Genomic DNA, 24,848 nt, shown 5'->3' with positions numbered 1-24,848 from the left:
CCATGTCGCATGGCCGTGGCCTTACCTCACGGCACGTTTTTTACCGTGCTTCACTTGACAGCCTCCCTGTCATCGAGGAGCTCCCCAGTTGACTCTCTCTGCCCAAAAGAATAATTTCTTAGAAACAGGATGGTTCTTACCTAGAAAATAATGACTGTGCTTCTGAGAATTAAATAGTCTAGTGGCAAGGGCCGTTGGAAAGTCTGAGTTTTAATGCTGGCTCTGAGCAGTCTTGGGTGAATCACTTCAGCTGTGATTTTTAGAAGAGCCGAAGGGAAGTAGACACCCAAAGCCAATCAAAGCCCACTTGGGATTTGTGCAACTAAGTCCTTTTAAAAACAGCCTTAAACCTTTTGGCTCAATTTCTCCAGCTATAAAGTGAGGATAATAATCCCTCTTACATCATGGGGAGGCTGTTATGTACATTAATGAGATAATGCTCGTAAAGCACTTTGAAGGTGAAAAGTGCTACGCTGGGATAAGCACTGTTATTATATTTTAAGTTAAATCTCAGGATTTCAAGAACATAACAAAAGCCAGTCCGTATTTTAGAGTCGCACTCTATAAAAACATTTCAGACACATTTTAATTTACAGAAATACAGGAGAATAGCCGGAAAAAGTTCTAAATAAAATTTAGCCCACCTATAATTTAATAATAGTCAAACTGATTTTTTTTAATTTGTAAAAACAATTTACTGCTAGGCCTAGACCCTGAATGCCAAGTTTCAGCCCACAGAGATTTTTTTTTTTAATGGCTGAGTTATAAACCCTTGAAAAATGCTGACAGCCCCTTTACTATAGCAGCACTAGCGGGTGCCCTATAATGAACTTTTAAATGACTTGAGATAATATCTGGAAAGCCAAGCCTGAAATATATTTCTGGTTTTGAGCCGTTGCCAATGCAAACACAACACATCATAAGTCATCTTCATGATTCTAAGCGCATAAATTGGAGACACTGCATATAAAATCCAAATATTAGGTATCCTTCATGGCCAAACTCTTTGCTGGTTTGATGTTACAGAATAGCAACAGCTGTGCGAGGACGAAATGTACTGCGTTGCGTGTCTTGAAAGAAGAAAAGTGTGTGTATTTCCACAGCTACGTCTTGACATTGTTAAATAGGAGCCTGCCCAGTTGTAATAAATTCTTAAGTATTCTACTACTTTTAAGTGGAACCCAGGTGGCTTTCAAAATAAAAGCTCGTCCTCCCCGGCCAAGGAATGTTAATCTCCTCTGTGACCACATGGTTACTCTATCTTAAATTACCAAAGACACTTCTTAGAGCAGTAACACCCTCTTTGCTCAGAGGAGGACTTTGCTGGCCACAGCGAGAGGGTCTTTTCGCAAGCACCGTGCACGCTACGTGTTTCTGGTTTCACTAGGTGTTTAAAGCACGACGGGGATGCAGGATTAGACCCTGAAATGATCATTTTATGAGAAGAATTGTTGTTTCATTTATCCTCTTCTTTGTGCCCTTCTGATCTTTCAGAATATTCAAAGTCTTCATTCAAGCCACGGCAGTCGCAGGAACAGCTTTCATCCAGGTGCAGCAGGGGCCTGTGCACCCAGCGCCTTCCCACCATGCTCACAGCACACTTCTCGGCAAAAGGAACAGCTCCAAACCTTCTCTGAAGCAAACCTACAGATGCAGGGACACCATTTCCAGCTGCTGAAGTAAAGAAAAAGTTTATATTCTGGATCTGAAAGTTCAAATCTTCCTTGCTGTCTGAGCAGGCCGGAGCTGGGCCATTTGGACACCAGCCTTGCAGGGTGCTTACCGGCCTCCTCCTTTTGCACCAGAAGACCTAGTGGCTCAGCGCTTTGTCATAACATACGGTGACAATAAAAAACGCAAAACGAGTCTCAGTCATACCAATACATTCATCGATTGGTAACTTAGAGAGCAGATAATCTTTATCTAAAAAGAAAAAGACCCAAGCTCATCAGTGGTCCTGTCAGAGCCCTTCCGATGTACTATACCAGTGTGGAAAGAAGCATTTTCATTCACTCCGAGCCTTGGATGAGCCATGTTAGTCCAGCCTGATGCTACACTTGGATGCACCCCGTCCTCACATTTATCAGCACCACCATTGAGCTCAGATAGTTGGAAATTTTCTGTGTGGAATTGTTCTCTTTGGGGAAAGTCAACAACCTGGAGCCCACCCAGCCTGAACGCGCTGGATGGGTTTGTTGTTTGTTCCACATGTTCAATCGAGTCGGGTTTTAAGCTATTCCAGTTACGCTGAAGAAGGAACCAGCAGGATTTCTTACTGAAGTGTAGCCATAGACAGAGCACATATTTCTCCGTTGGAAAAAGGATTAACCATTGATTGCTTCATCTGCCCATAACTCACAAAGGAAGACAACTCCCGGCAGGTCCGATCTGTGGGCCCGATCAACAGACCCTTGTTATTAAAAGGGGCAAAAGGAAGACTCCCGGCTGGAATTTCACTTATTTTAAATGAATAAAAATAAAGGAATGACAGTGGGAGGAAAGCGATACAGCACTCAACCCACGATTTGGCAACCCATATGAAGAATATCAGAGTTAAAGAAGTCCAGACAAAGAAGCGGAAATATTCAATGTCAACTGTCTTGGGACAAAAGGAAATACACAACTGCATTTGCTTGCCCAGCTCATTTTCAAACAAGTTTCCTCAGCGGTGTGTATGTGTAAGGCTCGATTCAGGATACATACTGCAGCTGTGTCTTGGGCTTCCTCTTCCCAGACATTATCTAGAGGCACGAATGCCACCCGAGGATAACATCCTGAACTGAAACACGCCAACTGATGCCCAAGGCCTTATAGATGTCGACACGCAACATTCACTGAATTTGGGATTTTCACAATCAATTGTCGCTTTCCAATTAGCAGCTTTGAGACTGCCTTGGGTCACAGGGGAGGGTGGGCTTCTGGAGGGAAACCAGAGGACTTTCAAAAAATTATTGGGGGCCGAGCACCTGAATCCCATTGCTCTGGGATGGGAATTGGACAACTCACTGCCCTTCGTGCCTTTGTGAATTCTTACTATGAATCTGACAGTTCACATCTGTCTCTCCTCTTCTGAGTTAACTCCCAGGTTTAAGGACAGCTGCCTTGGTGATAGCTTTGACGCTGTAATCTGGCAAGGGGAAATGAAGCTTTTCTTTACTCAGGAACCAGTTTTATAGCACAAGTAGGAAGCCCCTAAACTTTATCACAAAAAAAGTGATTTGGGATAGGTAAACAAACGTCCACATCTAGCTATAAACCAAACTACTGAAAACCATCAAGGGATTTTGTTGTCACTTTAGAAGCTGCTCAGCAGTAAAGAGCCACATACAAAAAATCAAGCTATTAAAGAAAGGGTGTATAGAAAGGTATGTGCCCTAAGATTAATGCTGTAGAGTCAAAGAAAAGCTGTTATTTTTGACATTTTGACACAGCATCACTTTAGGATCTGGTTCTTATTAGCCCTTTCTGTGCCTTTTAAAGGTCTATTTTTTTAAAAAAACAAAAATGTCAGGAAATTTGGAACAGAAACTTACAATAAAACACGTCCCTTGACCCTATGATCTATCAATCTTTCAAATAAACAAAGATAGCTGGATGAGCCAGGAAAGGGTTATTATATATAGTTACCTTATGTATAATGGTCAGATATTCACTGCACACTCGGAGGTTATAAAAAAATCCAACCTAAGCGAAGCATTTCGTGCAAGATTTTTACCATGAATGCCGCATGTTACTCAGGGTGGTTTCTTTTTCATGTTTTGTTCTGTGACCTCCAAATTTCACACCCTGTATTATTTATAAATGAGACATTCAAGAAACACAAATTCTCAAATAAAAACGTGCACTTCGTCAGTGGAAAAGCAAACAAAAGGAGCTAATGTACTGTGGCTAAAAAAATTTTCAAACAAAGTAGCAGTAATTTACTGCCGCGCTACTAACGGGACCCCACAAATAGAATCCGAACCCTGTGCCCCATCGGGGGAGCTTGATTTACCGAATATCCCCCAGATAATAAAGGAAAATAAAAAGGTAAATTGTGCATGAATGTGAAAGCTGTAATTCTTCCCCTTTCACCACGCGTATCAAATTCACATCCAGTGATTTCAAAAGAAAATCTGGAAATCTCTAAAGAACTGGGGCCGAAGTCAGGAGGCCTCGATCCACCCGGCTTTGTCCACGGTTGCTTTTGTTGATGTTTCTTAAGATGTAGTTTGCCTAAGAGTCAAATTCTCCCCGGGCCATCAGAAAGATTTTCTCTACGAAGACTCGCGGCCAGGTCATATCCCGTCCTGGAAAGACTTGCTGAAGTGACAGCTTTAGCCTGGATTTGTCAGCACGGACGGCAAGGCTGGCTTCTCCAAGAAGTTAATGACATGCAGTGCCATGCACAAGGTAGCGGAACAAAAACTGCAGCTCACCCATGCCCTGTTTCGCCCTACCCCAATAATTTTCTGCTCTGGACCCCTACACCATCCCAGAGGAGCGATGCTTGCTATAGGTGATCCTTGTTATCGATGCGCCTTTGAATACTTAGGGATAAACCCCAGCTTAACCTTAAACAACCACTGATGGATTTGGGGAGCATTTTGCAGAGTCCTGACTCTCGCTGCCCTCTCCCTGGGGGATGTTGGCTCTCTGCACGACACAGATTCACAGATTCACAGATTTTTCTAGGTTGGAAGAGACCTCAAGATCATCGAGTCCAACCTCCGACCTAACACTAAGTACTCCACTAAACCATATCCCCAAGCTCTACATCTAAACGTCTTTTAAAGACCTCCAGGGATGGTGACTCCACCACCTCCCTGGGCAGCCCGTTCCAATGCTTAATAACCCTTTCGGTAAAGAAGTACTTCCTAACATCCAACCTAAAACTCCCCTGTCGCAACTTTAGCCCATTCCCCCTCGTCCTGTCACCAGGCATGTGGGAGAATAGACCAACCCCCACCTCTCTACAGCCTCCTTTCAGGTAACTGTAGAGAGCGATGAGGTCGCCCCTGAGCCTCCTCTTCTCCAGGCTGAACAAGCCCAGCTCCCTCAGCCGCTCCTCGTAAGACTTGTTCTCCAGACCCCTCACCAGCTTGGTCGCCCTTCTCTGGACTCGCTCGAGCACGTCCATGTCCTTCCTGTAGCGAGGGGCCCAAAACTGAACACAGTACTCGAGGTGCGGCCTCACCAGAGCCGAGTACAGGGGCACAATCACTTCCCTCGACCTGCTGGCCACACTGCTTCTTATACAGGCCAGGATGCCGTTGGCCTTCTTGGCCACCTGGGCACACTGCTGGCTCATATTCAGCCGACTATCCACCAATACTCCCAGGTCCTTCTCGGCCAGGCAGCTTTCCAGCCACTCATCTCCCAGCCTGTAGCTCTGCTTGGGGTTGTTGCAGCCCAGGTGCAGGACCCGGCACTTGGCCTTGTTGAACTTCATGCAGTTGACCTCAGCCCATCGCTCCAGCCTATGCAGATCCTCCTGCAGAGCCTTCCTGCCCTCGAGCAGATCGACACACGCACTTAGCTTGGTGTCATCTGCAAACTTACTGAGGGTGCACTGGACGCCCTCATCCAGATCATCAATAAAGATATTAAAGAGGACCGGCCCCAGTACCGAGCCCTGGGGGACTCCACTAGTGACCGGCCTCCAGCCAGATTTGACTCCATTCACCACAACTCTCTGGGCCCGGCCATCCAGCCAGTTTCTAACCCAGCGAAGCGTACGCCAGTCCAAGCCCCGAGCAGCCAGTTTCTTGAGGAGAATGTTGTGGGGAACGGTGTCAAAAGCCTTACTGAGGTCAAGGTAGACCACGTCCACAGCCTTTCCCTCATCCACCAAGCGCGTCACTTGGTCATAGAAGGAGATCAGGTTCGTCAAGCAGGACCAAAAAGGACACCTGGACACCAAGCAGGACACCTGGAGCACCGCGGGACTGCGGCGTGCTGCTGAGGTCTGTGCCAGGCAGAGGAGCTGCGAGCAGCAGGGAGCTCCGAGCCCAGGCTGGGGATTGCGGATGTCTGGAAATGAAAATGGTTCCCAAGCCCTGAATCATTCCAACGTTTTATACTTGTTTGCCAAAGCAGACAGGCCATGAAAAGGGAAAGGAAAATAGGCAGGATCTGCAAAAACTCACAATAAGAGGTTTTCTTTGGAAAATGAAGGAAGAAATGAGAAGCTCGTGGGAGGAGGAGGCACTGGCACTGGCACAGCACTGCTGCAACCCAGCACCCATGTCCTTAGCTCTGCCCAGCAGTGGCCAGGCCCCATCCTGGTGCCCATCCTGGGACCTGCACGATGACATGAGCTCCCAACGAGGCCGCAGGTGGGCACGGGGGGGGACCTGACCAGGGAAAGCCTCAGCAGAGGCACCGTTGTCTTACCAGTCCCATGGAGAGTCCTGTTCAGTGAATGTCCACAGGAGTTTAACCCCACTCACAATTAAAAGAAGATAATACTTCAATGCTGACTCTTTCTTGGCAGAGACTCCAATAGTATCATTGCCTAAGGATGAAGAGCTCCCAAACAATTCCTCTGCAGTACCAGATGGAAGTAGGCTCTTGTTCAAATTCAGGCCTATCTATTTCTTTGTAAATAAACACAAGACTGATGTGAGGAAAAGCCTACCCTTCCACGACCATTTTTGTGAAAGAGAAGCAGCTGAATGAAGGGCTCTTTGCCATTTTAAGTAAGGATCAGAGAAAAGAAGAGCTTGTGGTAAATGTGAAGCTTCCTCAGACAAAGAGCTGGGGCAGGGGCCTGTCCCGCAGGGGAAGGGGAGAGAGGGGTGGCAATGCACGAGCACGGAGAAATGGGAAATCAAAGTGCCTTCAACAACAGGAAGGAAAAAAGAGCAAGAAGTAGGGGACAAAAAGGCAGTTGAAGAAAGACAAGAAAGAAACAAACGTGGTGAAGGACAAAGCAACAAAGGGGAGAAATACTACTCAAACACCTAGGGAAGAAAGGGGCGGACAATGAAATCCCCAAGTCAGGTACAGCGAAGACGTGCCCCGTGGGACGTTTCCCAGCCTTGCCAAGCCCCGGGGATTGGGCCCCCAATTGGGCTTTTTCCTTCCACCAGACACCCTTTTTTCCGCTTATATGTATTTCCCCTTATTTCTCCTTATATAATTAAATACCTATTTGATGGCATTTTCATTTCTCTTTTTCCCTCGTGGCAGTCCCTCTGCACGCCATGATTTACCAGTCGGAAAAGAGGAATATGTTCATAGCTAAATTTCTCCTATTTTAAAAGTGATTATTTTTTTATTTTTATGCATAGTTTGTTTGTTTTTTTAAGGTTTTGGTGAGAAACCACCTCCTCCCTCCCATCAATCGTTGCTTTCAACAGCTCTTCACGGGTGGCTGCGTCTCTTTTAAATTCATTTCCTGTTAAAAAGAATAAACAGGCAACTGTTTAATGCTGTCGATTTAGCTTATTTAATAGAAATTGAAACCTGAATAGGGCTCAGTTGTAAGATGGTCACTGCAGAACTCTCCGAGTTAGGGAAAGCACCGTATTAAGTAATTATTTTAAAATGCAGAATGTTCAAGGAGACGATGAGCTGTTCCTCCTTCTGCAAACCCAGGAGACGTGTTCGAGGAAGAGACGTTCGTTTCCAAAAGACAGCACACGGAGTTAGAGCCACTTAATGCGGACAGCCATTTAATTGGGAAATTTGGCTGGAAACCGCTTTCATGTGGTGAACTTAATAGGCTTTAAAATAAGTTTTACTGGGACGCCTGTGTGACCTCACGGCTGACTGCAGCAAAGACAAGTGGATGTTGATCTCTTGAGCTGCTTGCTTGCAAAAAAGAAATGGAAACTAAGCGCATGCCTCGTGTTCTCCCCCGAGGTTTCGCCCGTGCTGCGGCGCGTCGGGCTGCACCTAAGCGAGGGTTTCAAAGACCTTCAGCGAAAACTGGCAGCGCCCACATGAAAGCCCCCGCTTCTTTCCTGGGCAAGACGAGACGTGCGTGCCTCGCTTCACTTGTGGGCACGCTGGAAGAACCCTCCCCTCTGACTAAGCTTTTCGGGCACCAAATGCATTTTAATCACATATGTAAATCCGCGTTTAGGTGTGCAAGCTTACAGCAGTCTAAATGCTAATCGCGGGCGGGTGAAGGGGCCGGTAATCCCCCAGGAATGCAGGATTCAGCCCAGCCAGTGATAATTGCCACATTCCAGGTGGATTAGAAGCGTGAAACTTCATTTTACCTGTTCCTGACAATGGAGCTCAGGAACAGGTGCCATGGAAATAACATGGAAAATGGTTTAATTACTAACGTCGAGGCCGGTGGGATGATTTCTGCGCCCGAGCTGGTGGCAGCCGCCCAAAGCCTCACCTCTGCTAGCGCCTGAGTCGCTGCTTTCCGACACAGCAGGGACATCCGAACCCTGGCTGATACAAACCGGTACTTTGCATTTGGATGATCTGAGAATTTGGAGTTGAGAGTACTTTGAAGGCAGCAGACTCGGAAGGAAGCAGGCAATCCACACAGTCCCTGCTGCCAGCAGGCAGCCTGCTCTGCTTCCAGGCTTGGTCAGTCAAAGCAAGGGTTTGGAGAGTGCCCATGTGGGGCACGTCCTACTGAAAAAGCAGCATTTGAACAGCCAGCTGAGAGCAAGCCTAACCAAAATATGGGCAAAAAGTCACCTTGGTCATAAGAAACCAGTCTACACAAAATCTCTTGTAAGCAATAATAACAAAGAAGCTACTGAGGGCTATTTTTTCAGATCAGCTCAGTCTTAAATTGCTGTAAAATTATATTGTCTTCAATATCACTTTTGCACCTTCCCCTCTGTCCGGGTTTTGGTTGGGAGCACACAGCTTTCACCCAGTGACAGATAGCAACCTGACCATGGGCACATAGCCTATCAATCCCCTGGGGCTCACGGGGGAGAATGAAGAATATCTCACTGATGATGGCAAGCAGAAAAATATTTCAGTCACCTCAACAAAGCGTGACTCTGACTTCTGTGATGACGGGCTGGGTTCCTGGAGGAAAACCTCCCCTGTAGCTTAGTAAAGGTCGCCTGCTAAGGATCACATCAGGGGCCTGAATTAAGACTGTCCGATTGCCTTACCTTGGCATTTCTTAACTTTGGAGTGTTTGCCTTTGTGGCCTTTACCTCTCTTCCTAGGCCACTTCTTACCTCCTAAAAACAAAAAACCTGCCAAACAAAGCAAGAAGCACAGCGGCATCCTGCTGGGGATCACTGCCCGGATTCCTCAGCAGCTTCGGGACGTTCCCAGCACCCAGCCCGGGCCTGCCAGGGGCACCGCGATGCCACGGGCACTGCAGTGGGACAGGACACCCATCCCTCAAGGACTTCTTAGAGCAATTTGCAGTGAGTTGGAAATCCTGGCCTTACTAACTACATATTTTTCTGCCTTTCCCACTGGAAAGCACAAGCCCTTTGGCTTTCTTCGTCTCCGGTCTGGTACGCATTTGGTCTTAGCGCAAGCAGCAGAGCTGCAGGAATCTGTAGGCAAATGCACAAAGGTTCCCACCTGAGTGTGCATCAGCTGCAGTTTTGAAAAAAGTTACAATTCAGCCACATTTTAGCAGGAATAAAACTGCAAGCAAACCCACTCCCAGCAATAAATGCTTCCCGGAGAACTGATGCACTCTTGCTCTCAGGGAAAGAGTTAACCCTTCCGTAAAGAGCTCAGAGCTACAGATTCTTTTCATACTTACGCACTGAAAACATATTTAAGCTTAAACATTAAACTTTATGCACACATGTTCGTACAAAATATTAACAAAATGCAGACAAAAACATTTGGGAAAACCATCTGTGGCAGAACTCGACTATGGGAAATTTCAGTCTAAATAGTTAATGGTTGGCAAAATTATACACAAGTGAAAAGAGATTGTTTGACAAATTGAACAGTTAGTGTGGCTAACAGCATCCTCCACTGTAAAGGATACATTAGAAGCATTTCAAAGACCAGACTGACTCAGAAGCTGCAGGCCACTGCCTTGGAATAAGGGCTATAGGAAGCTAAGCAATTTGGTTTAAATAGTTGGTGGTGAATAATTTACAAAATGAAGGGGAATGAGAAATATATCCCTTTTTTCACAATATATACCCTTCAGAAAGCTCAAAATCATACATAATTACCACTTGCAAATGCATTTTCCTTTCTATTAATTCAAACCCTCTAAATTTCACAATAAAACACGAGGCAAACTGACTCTGCCTGATGCTTGTTAATTTTGAGTTCAGATCCTAAGATCCACCAGACAAAATGTCAAGCAGTTCATAAACTAACAGAACTTACATCTTGAAATATTTTTACCATGTGGAACATTTTACTGGAACAAGAAACGAACACAGCATTCTCCAGAAATCACAGTACCACACGTAATTAAATGTCAAATGATCACAAGGCAAACAAGGTTGATCTTAAATGCCCCCTCATCCTTTTGCTTGCTGATGCGGTGGGGTCAAGAAGAATAACTGAGATTTTAAAATCTGATTTCACATCTTTCTGTATTTTTCTGTCCACTTACCTTTATCTAATTCACTTGAGATGTTCCATGATGACGTAGGCATGAAATCAGCAACCACTGATGAATTTGCTCCTGGAAGGGAAATAGAGGAGAAAAATGCTGTTGGTGTATTGATCTTGTACCGTGAGGAGTGTAAGAGGCATTTATAAAGTTGTTGTTGCAGTACTAAAATTATTTGAAGAACAGCAGTTATTAAAATGCGCTCGATGCTCTGCGTTGGCAGGCTGACACATATGGGTAGCAGAACCAGCAAAGTGGAAAAAGGCACAGGGCCAAGCTGGAGCTTGTTTTGCAGGGCTGTCACTGGGAGGCCTTGTGTTAATCAAGCAACCAATCTCTGAGATGTGTTTGGCCCACCTTAAAATCTCTCCACGGGTTTTATAGAGGTAGAATGACTCTGCAGTGCTGCAGCAAAGAAAAACACCAATGCTCCGACACTGCTGAACATGTCATCTATTAACATTTATGAGAGATTTTAATCCTGCAAACCCATGTGCACAAGAAGAGACACCATTTATGCACTGAAGTTAATAGGGCTACTTGTACGAAAACCCCTCGCATGACTCACATAAACACAGGCTTGAGAGACTGATCTGAACATCAGGAGCATTTCCCCGTGGCTGTTACACTGTTTTCCCTGGGAATTAATACGCGTATATAGGAGATTTAGTAAGGGGCAGGGGAAGGCTGGGAAGAGGAGGGGTGAACATGTATTACACGACTCAATCTCCAGTTGCACCAGTAGGGGTTTAGGCTGGACACGAGGAAGAATTTCCTTATGGAGAGGGTGGCCAAGCACTGGAAGGGGCTGTGCAGGGCAGTGGTGGGGTCCCCAGCCCTGGAGGTACCGAAGAGACGTTTGGACGTGGCACCACGGGACGGGGTTAGTGATGGGACTCAGTAGGTCAAGTTAATGGTGGGACTTGATGATCCTGAAGGTCCTTTCCAACCCAGACAACCCTGTGATTCTGTGACATGGGAACACCGCGCGCTTCCAAATTTCTCGTGTGCCCCAGCCCTGGGAACAGGGCTTGGCCTAGAAGAGGAGGTGCTGCGGCAACACGCATGGGAGGGGACAGCACATTTGAAGTGAAATAAGAATATGCCCCATGTGTCGGTGTCTGATCTGAGTCAGACACAGAGAAGACTCGCTACAAAGGAACACCCCGTGGCCTGATCCTGCACCCTGGCTGGACCTCCAGTGCCCGCAAGTACAGAGCTGAGACGCCGAGCATCACCACGAACCCAGACGAGAATGTAAATATCACAAAGTGTAGTGTTCTTATTTTGCCCCTGTCCCTTAAGCTTGTTCCTTTAATGCCAAAGCAATCTCAGTACAAGGATACCCGAAGATCTGCTTTTCTGTGATCGGTGAGCAACTTCGCTATTTCATTAAGAAATCACGAGAAAATTGTAAACACGATGTCACACAAACCCACGAAGCAGTTAAGTTCAGATTTAGCCACTGCACTTTTTATAAATATCGTCTTTCTTAAAAGCCCACCTGGTAGCACTGCTTATTTAAGACTCTGTCAAGTATTTCCAATGTAAACACAGAATCTGCAGGCATTATAACTCACCTCCGAACACAGCCCCTGGCCTGTGCAGATACGCAGGGCCGAAACCCACTGATGGGGACAGATCCTGAGCTCACGTGCAAAGGCCTTGCTCTGAAGTCAGCAGTGACACCCATTTATACAAGGTGAGGCTTTGTCTCACCATATCCATCCCCCTGAACTGTTTACTCTTTAACATCTTTATGCTTTTGTGAAATTAAGTTTTTTCCAAGCATTTGCCATCTTTTCCAGTGCTGTGCCCTCAGTGAGAGGAGCGAGGCTCCTGCTTTCTTGCTCTGGCTTCAGGTGTCACCACGAACCTGTGCACGCCCCATGGGGCTTTTTCCAACACCTCTGTCACAAATTCACCCCCCACACACTTTACTGCTTTTAGGACAGTTATCCCCAGGCGCAAGTTCAGCTTCTTAACTAACCCAAACGCTAGGGACTGCCTGGCTGAGCAACCTGCAAGGCTTGAGGCAAACAGCGTGGCTCCAGAGCTTCGTGGTGACCACGGTCACCCGCACAGGATGACGCAGATGTCAAGGAGGTGATAAATAACCTGTGGGCCAGCCCTGAGGTCCAAATGCTGACCAGGACGTGGTCGGTGCCAGAGGTTGGGATGCTTCGTCTCCTCTGCCTCACCCTTCCGTGCCTCCTACCTGAGAAATGGAGCAGCTCCTTGTGACCAAACCACTCCTGCAGGCTTAGGACCAAACCCCTCCGAGAGAGGTGCCACCACCTTCCACACCTCTTGTTGAGACCAACTTTATCTCATACGTCCACAGTGCGCAGCTCCAACCCACGATCAATAGATGAAGCCCCTCATGCTTCTCATGCATTCAAGTTCTGCACCTGACAACGCATTTTCTGTGGGTAACGCTACTCCTGTTCACCTGGAAACACCCCAGTACTAAGAGCCCCCTTTATGTTGCAGACAGCTAACACATTAACCAAAATGAAGGAATAACTACTAACAATACCATGACGAAATACAGTATTTCACTGTTTACAACTCCGGAGTGTTCATATTATTTTTTCTTCTTCAATTAACACTTTGATTTCAAACAATTATTTGATCGAAAGGAACACGCTGAGCAGCCACAAAGCGCGGGGGCGTCCCGTTCATACCCGGTGAATGCTGAAAGCAAAAGTAACCGAGCAATCAAGGCCAGCATTAATTTAACGTCGGCCTGCGATGACTTAGGATTGCTGTGCGTGCAAGTGAGAGCAGCGATACCTCTCCTTGGAGAAACCGAGTCCCAGCCCCCAGCCAAATGAGAAGCGCGCCCAGGGGAGGTGAGTCACGGCCGGGAGGAGGATCAAAGTCTTGAGCCGGTTCCTCCCCTGGGACCAAAGCCACCTCGCTCTGCCTCCAGGAGCAAAATGCATTTAAAAAGTACAGACTGGGAATGAGTAAGAGGTTTTTTTTTTTTTTTTCCTTTGGGTTTGTGAAAGCCAGGTTTCTGTGCCCTCAAATGTACAGAAAAATGGCCAACCAACTCAGAAAGTGCCTCTTGTGCTTGGAAGGCTCTTAAATACTTAAAAAGAGTCTGGACTACATCTCATAACGTAGTGTCTCCTAACCCGAACCATAGTTCAGGTTAACCCAGAGAGCCACCAGCAAGATCCTTTGATTCCAGCTCTGTTCTACACGAAACGGGCGTTTCGCAGAGGAGGAAGGGCTGAGTCACCTGCACGGCAGCCGCAGGAACCGCTGTGAGCTAGGGAGCAGGAGGCAGAGCAAGGAAGAGCTGATCCTTACATGCGTGAGCACACCCCCTTATTTTTTCAGACTTTACAACCCTTAATGGCCCACCCAGCCACTGTTGAGCCTGAAACATTTTCACCGAGACTCACGCATCCTGATTACGAAGCTCTGCATGGAAAGCACCGTCAAGATCCGGGTCTCTGGAGCACACGGGTGCATCACCTAGCACAGCAGGTGAGCAGTGATATACAGGCTGTGACCGGGGCACCGGGTACACCGACCCAGAGCCGTGCAACGTGCCAAATTCAGTCCAAACTGCGTCATTGGGGCCAGCAGAAGTTGGCTTCCCCTCATATGCATTACAATGAACGTGCTGGTTTATACAAACGACGCTCAAAGCAGGTCTGCGCAGCTTGTGAGCCACCAGCAGCCGCGTGGGAAGCACAGAGTGCACCCCGCATCCACCCCCGAGCTCTCCAGCACACATCCACCCCTCCCACCGTGCACCCAACCTTAAAAACATCCCGCAGGCGATGGCTCCCCTCATCCTGTGAACCCCACGTACAGGACGTACTGACAGCCTTGCCCATTTGGTGTCACCATTCAAAGAACAAAAACAAAAAAGAAAAAGAAAACCCCATATGCTTAATACTGCAATTGGATATAAAATGAGGAGTTTAAGAATCAATCAAATTAATCCTTAGTTGTTAAAAACACCCTCTTGCACGCTGCTTTAATTATTTGAACAGCAAGGTTTGGTTTGAAAAAAAGGCAATCCGAGAAACTTGATCAGCAGAGGCCCATTACCCCGGTAAAATTTTATTTATAGATGAAATCATCCCAGATGAATGCAGAATCTTATCCTTAATTCACAAAAGATAACTATCTGTTCAAACCTCTATCACGATTAAGAAATGCTGGTCTCAAGTTAATGAGAAATCACAACAGTGAATTAAAACCCCTGTGAAAAGCCAAGCCGAGTGTATTCAAATACCCTCCCCACCGAGAAGTTGGCTAACATCTGACTTTATTACCATATTGCATAAGCGTGGAGCGAATTTCACACAAGTCAGTCCTTTTAAAGCCTTTGTGATTAAATAAACTTCAATAAGGTTTACAGAAAGCTGCCCGTGAAGAAAAACTACAGAGCCAGTTCTTATCGCAGGCACACACCACTGTCTCATTTTCTCACCACCAGCAGCCATCACTCAGGGCCTAGTGTTTGTACTGTCACGACTACAGACCCATCAAAGGACGGGGCAGCCTCGTCCGCTGCCCACAGAACCAAAAAGGAGAAGATCCAGGCCCCGTGCCCAGGCTAATTAATATCGCCGAGCTCTGCATCTGCTACACAAAGTAAAGAGAACATAAGTCAAAACAGGAAGAAGGCAGATAGCTAGGACGACACCAACCCCCGAGATGATTGAAGATTTTAATGGGAAATAAATCCGCTGTACAGAAACAAAGCAGAGAGCAAAATAAGTCTATGAACGTGGATATTCTGCTTGCCAGGCAGGCCGAGGGCTGCACGAGGCTGGATGGCTGCTGAACGTATGACTTTGCACGGCCAGAAGTGTTGCCTGGGACGGGATTTCTTCTTGGTGGCACAGAAGAAAACCTCAGGTCTTGCAGGAACCCAACTTTTCCACGTGGAAGGTATGTCTAGTTAGAACACACACAAATAATTCAAAGTGTCTTCTAAACGGGCATCCTTTGTCACACTTTGTATCGTACCCGTGGGTCCTTCTATACCCTCATTAAATGCCCTACAAAATTCTGGAGTTAGATTTTTTTCTGACCCAAGTAGGAATGTGACTGCAACACCTGCAATTCAGACCTCAATGCAGGATACCCAAAATAGCAAAAAGAGCAAGGAGGGCTTTAAAGTGACCAAGGAGTTCGAAGTCTGAGTAACGAACTAAACCATGCAGAACTGAAGTTTAAACTAAATAAAAAACAAAGTTTTCCATTTGCAAATCTCTGTCTGAAGCTGCACAGAATGCCTGAGCCGAGTGAGATTTCTTATCCCATGCAGGAATTTGCCTAAGGAAGTGATAAAACCCAAATTACACGAGACACTAAAAACAAGATTGGGCAAGACATTCCTACACATACGGATGGGGAGCCGTCCCACGCCATCAGGAAGGTCAGGACAGGACAACTTAACAGCAGGTTTGGGCACCACTATTTCGGCCAAATCACTGGTAAAATCACCATTTATAGCAGCTGTTCTAGAAGAAACACCAATTCCCCTTAAAAACCTGAATGGAAATCTTCCGAACATATTCTTCTTTAGCTGTATTGTTTGGATATAATATTGGGAAAACCAAAATCATAGATAAAATTACACAGAATTAGAGTAAGCCCTAATTACTCTAAGTGTTCAGAATTTTTGCTTTTCTGCACATTCCACATCTACACTTCATCTTTCTCTTTGTCTGGTTCCTACCTGACTGATCTCTTCCAAGATCTTCCCACAAATACGCCCCGTGGCTGTTTTTCTTAGCCGTATCTCCATCATCTTTTTCCTTCAGCATTCGCTGTTTCACTGATCCTTTGTGAGTTCCCCACACGTTCTCATCTGATCTCCCAAGATAGCACGTTTTGCAATCAGCCGGTTACCATCCCATCCACAGCCCACCCTGGAGGCGCTGAAGGAAATCTAGACATACTTTCTGCAGGCTGTAATGGATACGACCTATTATTCACTAATTTTCTTGTCTGTTTAATTGGCACCATCCTGGATTTCCATAATATATCCCCCAAATGTCGCTTACATCTTTAATGCATGAAAGGATTTTATTTCCATGACATCAGTACCTCTGCGTGTCAGCAGACGTGTCCGCGTTACACAGTCCTCGTGTTTCAAAAGGGACAGGAATCACACCAATACATCACTCAGCTGAATGAGGCAAAACTGCGCGAAGACGGGAAATTACCGAGAGCATTTCTGCTCCTCAGATAAGGCAGGTGTCTCAAGGAGAATATGCTGCCTTTATTGGCATGCAGTGCCACATGCTGATGGCCAACCTTCCATCGATTAGTTATGGATACACCGATTTATGCACACGGTGATGTGTAAAAATAGGGTATGCTACAGCAAATACTTCACGGCGAAAACACATTCCCGCTGAAAGTCTCAGCCCCGCAGGTTCAGGTGAAGCTGCTGGCCTTTGTACTGTCACTTGAAATGTCCTGAAGGAGAGCAGCCTGTACGTTAGATGCAATAAAAGCTGCTGGAGAACAGACTTTATCTAAAGCTCTATGCAGTAAGCAAGATGAAATGTTGCACAATGGCACTTCTCCTTCCAATGCTTAACTTTAAGTCATCAGCTTTACTCTGCCTGGTTACTCTGTGGCTGAAAAAGCAAATGCAGGGCTCGTTGTGCCAGCACCTTGCACAGGCAGACGCAAGGCAATTTTGGCAGAGCTCACAGCAGTCATCGCTCTGCTAGAAACCACGCTTCCCACTGGCAAAGGCTTGCTCGAGCTCTGCAGGCTGCTCCATGAAGATAGGGACAGAGGTGATACTGCACGATGCTAACAGCTTTCAAATGTTAATTGTGTTCTCACTCTTACAGTGTAAAACTTTCAAGCAGAGCTATCTGTTCTTTATCTGCAGTATATCATTACTGATAGCCTGGGGCAGATTAATGATTGGCATTAGACAGGGAAATCTTCAACACCAATGAGCAATTCGAGCTCTGCGGATTTCACACATACAGTGCATGAATTTTCAGCTTCCAAAGCAAGAAGTGCAACAGGATGGTTTAATTTAGTGCAGGACTGGAAATTGTTAGGGACCTCATTTATACCACAGCCTCTGCCACCCCGTCCCTGCTACCGGCGCTTCCATTAGCACATACGAAACGAACAACCTCTCCGCCTGGGTGTCTTCCTAAATGCTCCGTGCTCCTGAGGGGTCGTGGTAAGTGGAAGGACTGACCCGTTTGGGATCGGAGGTGGGAAGCCAAGAGCCCTGCATGCACCTGACACCTCTGCCCTCCGTCCTCCTGCGGAGCTGCTCTCTTTGATGAGGATACACCTGGAAAGCTTTGGCCCAACGTGAGCAGCCACAGGGGTTTTCTGGACTTAACGGGATGCCGGTAAAAACCACCCCAAGAGGTCTACTGGGGAGGACAGCAATAGGCAGTACCGTCAGAAAATTATACAATTGCTACGTACGCCATACCTGCAAACTGTTAAAGCACCTTTAAACATGCTGGCAGCTTCCTAATGACCTACACAAGTCTGGGCTGACCTCAGTATTTTTAGTAAGCTGCTCTTTGGCTGAGGTCGTATCAGTTTAAAACTGTTTTCTTCCACGGGATCAGAGCTGTCTCTTGGAAGAAGAGGTTTTTAAGAAGCCTTTTTTATATGCTAATACTTTAATCCTAAATTTCTAATTACTGAACTACAACTCCTTTTCACTGCCGCTATTAATTACAGATTATCATTAATGTTGGATGGATTTAGAAGTCAATGTGGAATCTGGGTGCACTTTACATTGCCTAAATTGGGTCGTTAACAGTTCCACTTAAGAAGAGCAAAACACTGCACCCTGGAGCAAGCCGCAGCTTTTAAAGACGGGGAACGAAGAAAAGAAATGGCCAGCTGGCTGAGCGCCAGCCCTGCAGAGCTCACAGTCGGGTCTTTGTGCTTAGGACCGGCAGGAACGTGGCCACGCTCGCACCCCAAGGCACATCGCCCAGCCCTGATGTTTCTGCGGGCACAGAAAACGCTCGGCTCCGGCTCCCGGTGACCAGGCAGGGTCCTGCTCTGCGCCAGCTCCCAGGCCCTCTGCCTCTCCTGCCAAGGAACTGAGGGCAAACCCGGGGAAAAATAAAGGTTGGGCATCTAGGTTAACTCGAGGCTATAGTGCCTTGGAGGTCAGGGAGTGGTTCCCGACCCTGCTGGCAGTGCAGAGCGAGAATGCAGAAGGAATACGTCCACCACCCTAAGGCTGGCAGCCGCTGAAAGCCCCTCAGTGCTTTCTCTAGGTTGAATCCTTTGTACTCTGCACAATCTGAAACATCAGGCATGTGAAAGTAAGATGTTGGAAGAACACAGCTTTTTCTTGCCCATGAAGGGAGCTTTTATTGGACACAGATCTCAAGAGGAGCTGGTTGTTTCGTGTAACAACCCTGGAAGGGAGCACAGCACAGCTGGTTGTCATGCGAAGCTACAAAGCTGGGAATTTACAGACTAAGCGCCGACTTCTCATCTCTCCTAGCCTACCTGAGATAATACGGGGTTCCTATCCATGCCCTGAGCTATCCTCTGCTGAGCACCTCGGGCTTGTGGAAGGAGAGAAGAGGAGGTGAAGGTGGGAACCCCGCAAAGGGAACGGGACGACTGCAACGGAGAAAAGGCAGAAACCCAGCAGCAGCAGCAGGACATCACCGGGCGGCGAGATGGGGCAAGAGGCTGTGAGAAGAAGCAGAGGAGTCACAGAGAAACATCAAAATATCAAGAGCGCAGGGAGATGGAGGAATACATCCTGGGACGCTGTTAGGGCAAACATTTCAACACCTGGGGTGAGCCCAGGGAGGAAGAGGAGGGAGCAGTGCTCTGTTAGGCACTTTCTGGGGTAACGCCATGGCAGCAACATGTGGGCACAGGGGCTGCGAGCTCTCCTAACAATCCTCCCAAATGTCCTGAGCCTGGAGGGTGCCAGGAACCCCCCCCCGCCCTGGGCACGAAGGGGCTCTCGCAGAGCGGCTCCGAGTGCTCCCATCACCCGGCCCACGCCTGCTGCGGATGCTTGGCTCATGACAGGCACCAGCGCCCCACAGCAGCATTTTGGGGAGCTGCCCCTCCACCGACACAACAACCACACAAGTTCCTGTGCGTTTATCTCCGAAAGCAGCACGACCGAGCAGCGCCCACGAGCGCACGGCTGGGACAGAGGTGCTTGCGGACGAAGCATGAAGTGCCCAGCCAGGGCTTTGCGTTGCACCTGCTCGCCTGTCCCTGGCTTCCATCAGTGCCACTGCACTAAATCCACCCGCGAAAGCTTTAAGGAAGGCAAAGCCAGCCAAGCACAGGGAGGGCAAACAAGAAATCATTTACATCCACCATAAATCGCAGCACACCGTAACTCCTTGCACCTCAGCACCTGAGGGCCAGAAGTGATTGAAATGGATAAGGCTACCGCCAATCTACAATTAAACGCTTATAACTCGTGAAGAAAATTGCAGGAGAAGTCTGCCCCGTGCAAATTCATTATTATTTTTCGAGCTCGATAATTATTTTTGTTGCAGTGAGGAAAAACGTACCCATGTCAGCTCATGAATTAATGAACGGTCCTGAAACAATTACTTCTTAAATACACAGAAGTCTCCCTAGTGTAAACACGCTCCGTTTTATACCATATCCTCTTGGTACAAGGCACACATTGCAGCATGACTTATTGGCTGCGTATGATGAAACAGTAAATGTTGCACGTTTGACGGCTTCAGCCTCATGGCTAGGATTTTACATCGGTTGATGTTGATTAATGTACAAACTGCCAAATTTATAAAGAGGCTGAAACACAACGATACACTGTGAAACATATGCTAATAGAGCACAATTTATATAAAAAGGGGGGAATGTAAATATTTAACCGATGCCAGAGCTGGTTGCTTTGGCCAAGTCAGGACTGAGCTACATTGATTGTTCAAGAGGAGCTTGCACCCTGCTCGAAACCCACACAAGCCTGATCTCAGGCAGCCTCACAGCCTCCACGTTTTAGCAGGTAGACTTAAAACCTCATTTCTTCTGCTAAAAGGCTGATTTTTTTAATTTTTCCTTGAAGTCAAGCAGACGACACTTGTGAGTAAGAGCTGGCGAGCGTGTGTGCACGGCACTGGGCTCGGCGAGAGGCGCGCTGGAAGCAGGGTGCTGCCCCTGCTCCTTCCAGCTCCCGCCCGTGCAGGCACAGCGTGCCGAGAGACCACAGCCACCGTGGCCCCCGGCCAGCTTGCCTTTACCTGCAGCCCCAAGGCAAGGTCTCTCTGGGGTGAAGACTGCAATCCCTTCAGATGGCTCCGCACCGGGCTCCACGCGCAACGCTGACACGGCACGGGGACGCCTGAGGGGCCGCTCTCCTGGTCCAGTCCTCGTGGGACCCCAGACTGGGGCTGTCCACGGCTAGCTAACAGAAGCAATTATACAGGTAATTAGTCTGCACAAAAGGTTTCCATTAATATCGTGGAGTTGTTGTTTTTTTAAACTCTTCATTGCTGGAATGAGTTACTGTACTGAGGAGCCGCAGTTACAACTGATTTGCTACAGAAGAGGCTCAGCAGCATCTCCTGGATTCAGATCTCTCTGATATCAAGAAAACTGAAATCCAAACTTAACAGTAGGACCAAATTTGTTGCCATTGATATTTGATTTTCAAATGCTTTCATCAGTGGTTTAAGCGTGCCCTTGTGCTGGATTCCCCGTGGCTTCAACAACTGCAGAAGGAGGCCAGCTTCGCAGGGCTCCTGTCACAGCCCCGCAAGCCTCGTGCCGGCACCTGAACAACGGCCCCAAACCCCGCGGCTTGGCCAAGTCAGCCTCCTGAACCCTGAAATCACGCAGCACTTTCTCAAGCACAGTCAGGACGGAAGGAATAGTCAGTGCAAAAGCACCACTTCTGATCAGCACGGCTACGACTTAGCAAGCCTCCGTCTTAATTGCACCCAGAAGTACAAAGATCTGCAGTGTTCACGACCCCGTAATGTCTATGCCACACAAAAAAAAACAGTCCCTAAAAGTTAACAGCCTGCACAATAGGAAATAAACAGGAGCAGGGCAAAGTTGGCTTGTTCAAGCTTAACTGCTTTTGCAGCCGCGGAAGCCTCGTGGAAGGATAAACCAACTGATGCTTTTTTTATTAGCTCGACAAACAAAAAGCCAGGCTTCCGATGTAATGCTACTGCAGATCTACCGAGATTAGGTTTCAAAGTCGTGGCAACTGCCATCCTTTAGGAACCTCGTTAGCTTGGAAATGGATCCAGGACTTCTCTGTCAGGCAGGGCAGTCCGAACAGGCCGAGCACGGTGCATCCAGATCCAGCTCCGGTGGGCCAACTGCTCGCCTAAGGCTGCACACCACACAGCTGCACCCAGGTTTGGGATTGCTGTTCTGAATTTCTTGTTCTTTGGGCCAAAGGACTGCGGTGACATCGAGCTAAGCAGGTGATGAGGGCGAGTGTCTGCTGAATTAAGCCTAAGCATGGGCAGAATTTGACGAGTTCAGATGAGCTCATACCTATTACAGGGCTAAATGTGACCAGTGGGTTAATGAACATCAGGCAGTTCTGACAGCACTCAGGCACACTCGAACTATTTTGCACAACCTATTTGCAAATAAAGGAGAACACAATTCTCCATGAAGGCTCCAAAGCAAACAGGACACCGGGAAAACGAAACAAAAGACTGTCCTCTGGTCTCCTTGTTAGTTTTGTACCTAGTATTTACAAACTGCTCTTCCGATTTCTCTCCACTCATCTGTAATTAGTTCCCAAACGACTCTTTATGGTCAAGCCCAATCTTGAAAGCCAATCTTCTTTTTAATCTTTCAGTTTTCCTTAAGCCCACCCACAGGTCCTGTCCTCACTCCGCCAGGAGCTGCACCGCCTGTTTTGTCCCACTTCTCAGCTCCGGCCAGCTTCTACAAGATTCCCTTTTACCAAATCAAAGCCACGATGCTACCAAAGGGGCATCCGAATGAATGATGAAGACTGGCCATACACAACCGTGACTGGCCTCTTGAGGGGTGGCTGCAGTTCTGGGAGGGGAGCTCCCATCCGACAGATAGAGAGCGCTGGTTGCACAGGGTCCAAATGCTCTACCAGTGATACCAAAAAGATGTTGGAAATGCCTGGGTTTGATTCTGGCAGATCACCTCCTCATTTTCGTGATCCTGGTCAAGTACCACAACCAACCATGTGTTTAGTTTAAGTTCGAATGCTGAAGTAATCAAACTGCTTACCCTCTGGCTGTACAAGACTAAAAACTTTCCATTAGTTAATACGTGGATGTTCAAGGAATATTTGAACCTAATCCAGACTGTACTGAGCTACCTGCAAAACGCAGCAAAAGATGATGATTTTGGATGCCGTTTCAGGTTTGTGCACGCCTTTAGTCCTCCCGAAACATGGCACTGCTAAATTGTATATTTTCTTACCCAGCTTCCCACATTAATTGACTCTGACAGCGGGTTTGTGAGCTGCTGTTAGTCATGCTGTTTACAGAGTGCCAGGGATAACAGATTATAGCATTACAATAATCTTTCAAAAATTTAGCTATTAAAAACTCAGAAGGAAGTAAGAGAAGGGGTTTTCATGTAGGTTATCTGATTTGATAATGACGTTATATTTGGTGCAGCTAAGCACCCCGGCTGCAGGAAGCCCAACCAGCAGACAGAGTGATCCTTGTGGGCAATGCACAGGGAGAAAGGACCGAACTTCTCTCCCCTAGTGCATGATCTCCCAGTGCCAGGACTCCTCCGGGATATTGCAACTCAGGCTGGAGGGTCCATTAACTTCAGGTGATGCCTAAACACGTGCACGGAGCAAAAATCTCCCTATTCTCATTGGAATCCGTATTGAAAATTCCTCAATTTCTCAATTTATGACGAAGACAGGACAAAAATCAATGAGAGCTCCATTAGCAGGTATATTCACAAAAATATGGATGACACCTCAATAGACCAGGAGAACTGGACTCAACACAGAGGCATATTTTGGGCAAAGAGATGAAATTACTGCTGCTGTGTTGAGGGCCGCTGAGGTGGTACCACTGCGACGGTGCTGAGGAACATCCCACGGCAAGGGGTGGAACTAGACAATCCCTTCCACCCCAATCCATTCTATGATTCTACAATGCTGTGATCCTTCAGTGCAAACATACACAAACCATAAATATCAATCATGTGAAAGTGTCTTTTCGACCACATTTCTCAGCAAATTGTGTCTCGTTTGAAATGCCTTGGCTTGGTATGCCGAAGGCGGGACCTCTCTGAAGATGTGGTTCTCTCCAAACCACAGAGCAAATCATGCCCTGTGATTTTGGTTTCCTTGCATTACTGGCTTAAAGCTCTGAAACCATTTAATACATACAAACACACATCCATACACGCACACAAACACATGCATGTGCACACAACTGAGCAGATACAGGTTTGGGATTCAGACACACAATCCTGCACGCGTGGTGTCGCATCGCAGGCATTAACATCTCACCGGTGATGAATTTCACAGCAGCAACCACAGCACAATGTTCATTGAGAAGCGTTTTTTGTGGTGGTCGCCATAACTTTGCTCTTGGCTTTCTGATTTAACAAACTGAACCACTTGTGGACGTACCAGGCAGCGGCATGCACAGCCAGAGACACAGGCTCCAAACACAGCCGCGGGAAGGGACGCACCCAAATACCCTGCAGGGTGCTTGGTGGGGTGAGGTGGCAATCCCAGCGCTCTCCCACATCGGGGGATCTGCAGCTGCGGTGGCTCAGACATGGAGGACAGATGAGACAAGAACCACTGGTGGCAAGGACCTGATCGAGTCATTCCCTGGTGAACAAAGAAGTTACCAAGTCCTGCCAGACAATGAAGAACCCTGAAGTCCTGCCTGGCGGCCAGAAACCCTGACCACCTGTAAAGTGCATTTCATTTATGGAACTGATGCAGACAAACAGTGTGGAGGAGTTTACTAACCAAGGCTTTGCTGTTGCTCCTCCAGGCCAAAACTGTTTGAAAACAAAGCATTACTGACACGCGCCATGCCACTAAACTTCGCCCACTCCTACCTGAGCCCTTCAGCGACAGCCTTGAGCTTTGGTAACCTGCAGTGTCGTACCCAAAGCAATGAATGCAATTTTTATTTCCATCGATGAGCAGAATTTATGTTAGGCACATTCCAGGTTGGAAATAATGACTAAAAATACTTGTGTATTCATGTGCAGCTTTACACTAACAAATTCAAGAGACTAATCTAGAAATAAGTGATGAGAGCTGAGAGAGCCCCTCTCTGCGCAAACCCAATGAAGACCAAGGAAGAGCAAAACTAGTTTTCTGTGACACTGGGAAATT

General features: G+C 47.2%; 1 protein-coding gene across 3 annotated transcripts in view; it reads right to left on the bottom strand.

Moving 5' to 3' along the window:
- Positions 1–24,848, bottom strand: part of ROR1 (receptor tyrosine kinase like orphan receptor 1) — a 157,134-nt gene that overhangs the window by 42,440 nt on the left and 89,846 nt on the right. For all 3 annotated transcript variants that reach the window (XM_083845691.1, XM_083845692.1, XM_083845693.1), the window contains one exon: positions 10,514–10,585. In XM_083845691.1, the coding sequence (XP_083701817.1) occupies positions 10,514–10,585 (72 nt within the window). The remainder of the gene's footprint in view (positions 1–10,513; positions 10,586–24,848) is intronic.

The sequence above is a fragment of the Anser anser genome, assembly GCF_964211835.1.
Source record: "Anser anser genome assembly, chromosome: 8".
Classification (NCBI taxonomy): Eukaryota; Metazoa; Chordata; class Aves; order Anseriformes; family Anatidae; genus Anser; species Anser anser.
This window is presented reverse-complemented; position numbering and strand designations above follow the sequence as displayed.